The 6,000-nt window shown below is 42.4% G+C and overlaps 1 protein-coding gene and 1 pseudogene across 2 annotated transcripts in view; both read left to right on the top strand.

The window, feature by feature from the left end:
• The first annotated feature begins 2,442 nt into the window (after positions 1 to 2,442).
• On the top strand, positions 2,443 to 3,346 carry LOC308645566 (vomeronasal type-2 receptor 116-like; annotated as a pseudogene). Its single transcript has one exon. The product of its transcript is annotated as a vomeronasal type-2 receptor 116-like (transcript).
• Positions 3,347 to 4,773: 1,427 nt separating this feature from the next.
• Positions 4,774 to 6,000, top strand: part of LOC308645565 (uncharacterized protein) — a gene marked incomplete at both ends in the record, with an annotated part of 43,396 nt that continues 42,169 nt past the window's right edge. Inside the window, one exon of the mRNA XM_081287772.1 lies at positions 4,774 to 4,784. Coding sequence (XP_081143898.1) covers positions 4,774 to 4,784 — 11 coding nt within the window. The remainder of the gene's footprint in view (positions 4,785 to 6,000) is intronic.

Below are 6,000 nucleotides of genomic sequence, written 5' to 3'. Positions count from 1 at the left end.
TGTATTACCTTAGATAATTGACCTTGTAAATCTCCATGCCCCTGTAAAGTTTTCCATGCCCTAATCGCAGCTGAAGCGATTTGTGAGTATATGGCAGGAGCATATCTAATTTGTTGCAGCTAACCCTCATAAGGTCCCTCTCCTAACAACATATCTAGATTTCTCTGAGGATAACCAGCTGCTGCATTTTGCCTAGCCGTCTCTGCAAAATTCCTGATTGGCAACCTTCCATAACAGATATTGTCCTCCATTTAGCACAGCTTTGCACATACTAGCCCAATCTGCTGGTGTCATGTTCAAGTTGGTAATGGATTCGACCATGCTTACAGTGAAGGGTGCTTGAGGACCATAGGTTGTTATAGCCTCTTTCAGCTGCTTCACTGTTTTGAAATCTAAAGCATGGTGAATTTGCTGCCCTCCTGCCTCCTCAAATACAGGGCATGCTAATATTTGAGGTCCTGTCTCAGGATCCCATCTATCAACTACAGGGGTTGAGGGTCACTCAGCATATGTTGTCTCCGTATACATAGGTGGAGCTGCTGGTTGAATACTTACACCCTCTGGTGATAGAAAGGTGTTAGTAGCAACCTCCCATTGTAACTTCTCACCTGATAGCCTTTCCTTCTCTAAACTTTCTTCCCCCGTCTGACTAACTTGAGAGACTTCCTCTTTTACTTGATCTAAAATGCCTTCTCCTTGACTAAACAAACAAGATTGTACCAACGTCCATAATGGTAATGTGCCAACTGGCAGAGTTCCTGGGCTTTCCTTTTCTATCCTTTTTAAATCTTCACCATGATGGTTCCATTGTGATATATTTAACAACCCCTCTTTAATGAACCATGGGCTACACCTTTGTATCATCTTAACGTATGCCCTAACTGTTCTTGATTTTACTGAGATGCCTCCTTCCTCTAGCAATTTACTTAACACCCTTTTGGTTTGGTTTTTACTAATTTTTAATTCCATATTTCTGCTATAAAGATAATGCAACCCAACAAGATAACACAAAACAAAACCGAAAAAAAACCGAAACAAAAACGGAACAAAAATTCATTGTATCAGTTTTTCTATTTTCTTGACATGTGTATCCGTGGTCTATCTCTATCTCTTCCTCAGGGCCAAACAACTTTTCTAGCATCCTATTTATTTCTAGGGGCAGGCAGCTTGAAACAGAAACGTAACAAATCAAAATAAGAACACATTGTTTTTTGAAATGGTCACCCATTCTCTTGCTCTGCCCTCAGGGGCGAGCAGTTTCACTTACCCCCACGCTTCAGGCGTTCCCCGCATGGGCCACCAAATGCCGCAGTCTGCCTGGGCACAAAATAACCAGGAGGTCACGAGCCACTTGTAGGTTCAAACAGGAACTACTTTATTGCCTGAACCCCATGGGAACACAACCGGAACTCCACCAAAAAACCACGAGAACCAACAGGAACTCAAAAGTAGTGGGCACCCGAGGTAGCAGGAGCCGCCCCACTGCCGGACAGCAGAGGTTTATATACACAACTGAATACACAGCCTGTTTCAATCTGGCATCATCCAGTTACAGCAATCAGTCATCATCTTAATAACTATACACAGCTTAACTTAATTATCATCATCCCAATGGCTTGCTGGTGCCACCTCTCAACCACTCCTTCTGGCAAAATGCCAGGCACCATCCGGACTTGGTTGTGGCTCTCAAAACCTAGTGACATCAAGCATTGTTTGTCATCTCTATTTCCTTAAAACCAAAAGATCATCTTGCTCATGGTGGTTCCTAGATTAGTACTTGCCCCTCAAGTGAATTTAGCCAGGCAGTTGTTTATAGGGGTACAGTGTAGTGAGATAGTCAGGTGTTCTCTGTCCTACCAAAATTCTTATGTTGGAACTTAGCCACTAAGGTGACGGTATGAAGATGAAGGTTTTTTGGTGGTAGTTAGGTAATGAGGACTCACCTTCACTAATAAGTTACATGTCATTATAAACAAGGGTTGGGGTAGTTTGTCCTTATAGCCAGGTGCAGACACAGCAATAGGAACCAGCCCTGAGCAGAAGATCCCCTTTGCCAGACCATGTATGAACTGACTCTTTGATCTTGAACTTCAGGTGGCAGAACTGTAAGTCACAAATGTTGTGCATTCATGAATCATGCACTCTAATGTGTTCTATTTTTCATATTGGGAAAAAAATAACACAGTAGGTCTTTTGGCTTTGCTTGAGATAGCAAGAAGTTCCCATAAATATTCAAGATAAGATAAAAGAGGAAACAGTAGCTTTGTGAGACAGAAAGAACTCTTTGAGAATCATTCCTGCTATGAATTCATCAATTCACTGTCTATAGCAACAGGAAGGAAAATTTGGCTAAGCTTGTCCAGTAAAATTCTATGAGGGTGCCTTGGAGCAAGAGAGAATTACTGACCCAGGACTGTTGACACTCTGCATTTCTCACCAGACATGGACCAGTGTGTGAAGTGTCCGGCTCCTCAGTATGCCAACACGGAGCGAACCACCTGTCTCCAAAAGGCCGTGACCTTCCTGACCTGTGAAGACCCCTTGGGCATGACTCTGGCCTGCACGGCTCTCTGCTTCTCTGCACTCACAGCTGCTGTCCTTGGGGTCTTTGTGAAGCACAGAGACACCCCCATAGTCAAGGCCAACAACAGGGCTCTCAGCTACATCCTGCTCATCTCCCTCACCTTCTGTTTTCTCTGCTCTTTGCTCTTCATTGGCCGTCCCAGCACAGCCACCTGCATCCTGCAGGAGACCACATTTGGACTGGTGTTCACTGTGGCAGTATCCACGGTCCTGGCCAAAGCTGTCACTGTGATTCTGGCCTTCAAGGTCACTGTCCCAGGGAGAAGGATGAGGCGGTGGCTGGTGTCAGTGGCACCTAACTTCATCATTCCCAGCTGCTCCCTCATCCAGCTGACTCTCTGTGGAGTCTGGCTGGGTACCTCTCCTCCCTTTGTGGACACAGACACACACTCTGAACATGGCCACATCATCATCACGTGCAACAAGGGCTCAGTCACTGCCTTCTACTGTGCCCTGGGATACCTTCATGGTGGCCTTCCTGGCCAGGAACTTGCCTGACTCCTTCAATGAAGCCAAGTTCCTGACCTTCAGCATGCTGGGGTTCTGCAGTGTCTGGCTCACCTTCCTCCCTGTGTACCACAGCACCAAGGGCAAGGTCATGGTGGCCGTGGAGGTCTTCTCCATCCTGGCCTCCAGTGCAGGGCTCCTGGGTTGAATCTTTGCCCCCAAGTGCTACATAATTCTCATAAGACCTGACAAGAACTGTTTGAAAGATCTGAAGGACAGAAGAAGTTCTATGGGAAATAGGCATTCTGAAAGTTAGCTCAGATGTCTCTGTTACATTTTAACAGTTCTGGGAAAGCACAGAAAACCCAACCTGACTTTGCATTTCTGATCTTATACAGTAAGTAGAGCCACTTAATTTTTTCATCAACAAGATCTGTCTCCTTTTCAAAAAGAGTGATGCATAAAAGTAACCACAAGCAGCCATTTATGTTCCCAAACAGAATATTATCTCAATGTAGTGGCTATTCCTGAACAGGTTTACTTAGAATTATTTGATGTATTTAATTTATTTATTTGCCAACTGTAAAGATTAATATTTAGATAAAATGTTTAATATTTAATGCTTATTTTCTGTTTCCTTTTTACTTCTTCTGTCGTGTGTGTGTGTGTGTGTGTGTGTGTGTGTGTATCAATGTAAGTTCTGTAAAATATTCACTATTTTTTCTGAGTGCATTTTTTAGTCAGTGAAATTCTTTTACACCCATAGAATACATTATCCACAGCTTCTTTTTCTCACTTCTTTATGTTTTTATTCATGCACTAGAGTCACTCCTACTTTGGGGCTCATTTGGACATACTCATACATGGAAGGAATATTAATTTGCTTAATTTCAGTCCCCAGTACCTCCTCTTTCCTTTCCCTCCTGTCTCCCCATTTCCCTTCCTCTATTCTACTGGTCTTCTTGCTTTATGTCTATAGATTTTTCTAATTAGTGCTTTATAGATGTACATAAAGGTGGAACTCTGTGGAATATTCATGTATGTACGTAGCACGATGTGGTCCATTTCGCTCCACAGCCCTCCCCCTCCCCTTGCTCTGCTCCACTGACCTCTCTTCTCTTTTCCTGGGACTCTCCCAACTCCTTTTCCCCTGTGGTTGACCTTCCTTCTGCACGTAAAGAAAACATTCGACCCTGCCTTTCTGGGTCTGGCTTATTTCACGAGGTGGGATGTTCTCCTGCTAGAGATGTCAGCGGCATCTGTCCCTCTCTTCTTTATGCAGAAGTGTCTGCCTGGGCTTCTGCAGGCTTGGGTAGTGGCTCGAACTGGACTTCATAGTCCTAGAGCTGAGACTGCAGCTCAGAGGCAGAGCACCTGCCCAGTAAACATACGTTGGATCCTTAGCACTGGAAGCAAAAAAAGAGAAAGAGAAAACAACACGTTTTAGTGAAAAAAAAACATAAATTTTAAAATAGAAATAGGAAATGAAGGAGATGATCATGTTAAATGAGATAAACAAGACTCAGAAGCACAAGTGTCACATGTTTTCAGTCATATGAGGAAGTGGAGGAAGGGGAATGAAGAGGACATGAGCATGTGGAAGGGACACTATTAGTGCAGAGGGAGGCAATCCAAGGAGGGTGCGTCAAGGGAGATTCTCCAGGAACAACAGCTGACAACCACCTACTACTTATTTTTTGGAGAAATGGACAGGAGGAGTGCACATGCTCCAAACATGAGGAAATGATGCGAAGGTAGCAATGCTAAGTACTCTAAGTTGGCCATTACCCATTGTGCACACGAATGGAATTATTACTATACCCCACAATATATACAGTCATTACATTTCAGTTGGAAAGAAGAAAAATTCAAATAACTAAAATTGCATAAAGTAATCAAAAATCTTTTCATAAAACTCAAGATCAACCATCAGACTTCTTCCAAATAATTATTAAAATGAAAAACAATAATAGAGAGAACCTACAGAATGACAAAAAACTCAGAAATGTCACCCCAATGCAATATGTTCACTGTATTTGGGTCCTAACACAAGCAAAACTAAGTGAGGAAATATAAGAAATTTGTTAAAATTAGTATAAGAAATGACTATGTGATGGTATTACGGATTCACTGAGTTTTTATGTGCGATAGTGTTTTGTGATTATATGAGGAAAAGGTTTGGGTAAAAAACTCAGTTATATTTATACAAAGTAGGGTACTTAGAGGTGAGATATTAGAAAAAAAGGATGATTATGCAAGTCCCAGGTTAAGAATCAGGAAAAGGCAATGCAGTTCTTGTTAAGGCATAAGGTTCATGGGAAAGGAGAGATGCTCACCCGGGGCCAGGTGTGGAAGAGGCTTTAATGCCAACCTAAGAGTGGGTGCCCGGGCTTCAGCTGGATGGGAGTTGTATGTGAATATCAAAGATGATGTTGCACATGACAACTGCATGCAAAATGCAAATGTAAAACCAGACAAGTGGGATAATATCAAACTAACAGGCTTCTGCACATCAAAGGAAGCAATTAGCAGAGAGAAGAGGCAACCTGCAGAAGGGAAGAAAATATTTACCAAGTGTTTGTCTGACAAAAAACTAACATCAGAGATCCACAGGAATAAAACAACAGAACAGCCAACAATCTAATCATATGACTAAAAATGGGTAAATGATCTGCAGAGCCATTTCTCAAAAGATGATACACAGAGGATCAAAGAACATGACACCAGAGTTTCAAAGAGACACCTGTACCCCAATGTTGATTGGAAACTGTCCACCACAGTCAAGATATAGAATCAAGCAAGGGATCCGGGGACAGACAAATGGATAAGAAAATATGGTATATACAAACAGAAGAGTATTATTTATCCAAAAAAAAGATTAAAAGTGAGTCATTTGTGGTACCATGGATGGCACTGGGGACATTTTAGTCATATTTACAATGATCAATTAATGCTTGTAATGGTCCTATT

This window comes from Spermophilus citellus (genome assembly GCF_964194105.1).
Source record: "Spermophilus citellus genome assembly, chromosome: 3".
Lineage (NCBI taxonomy): Eukaryota > Metazoa > Chordata > Mammalia > Rodentia > Sciuridae > Spermophilus > Spermophilus citellus.
The sequence above is the reverse complement of the archived record's forward strand: the minus strand, read 5'-3'. Positions and strand labels throughout refer to the sequence as shown.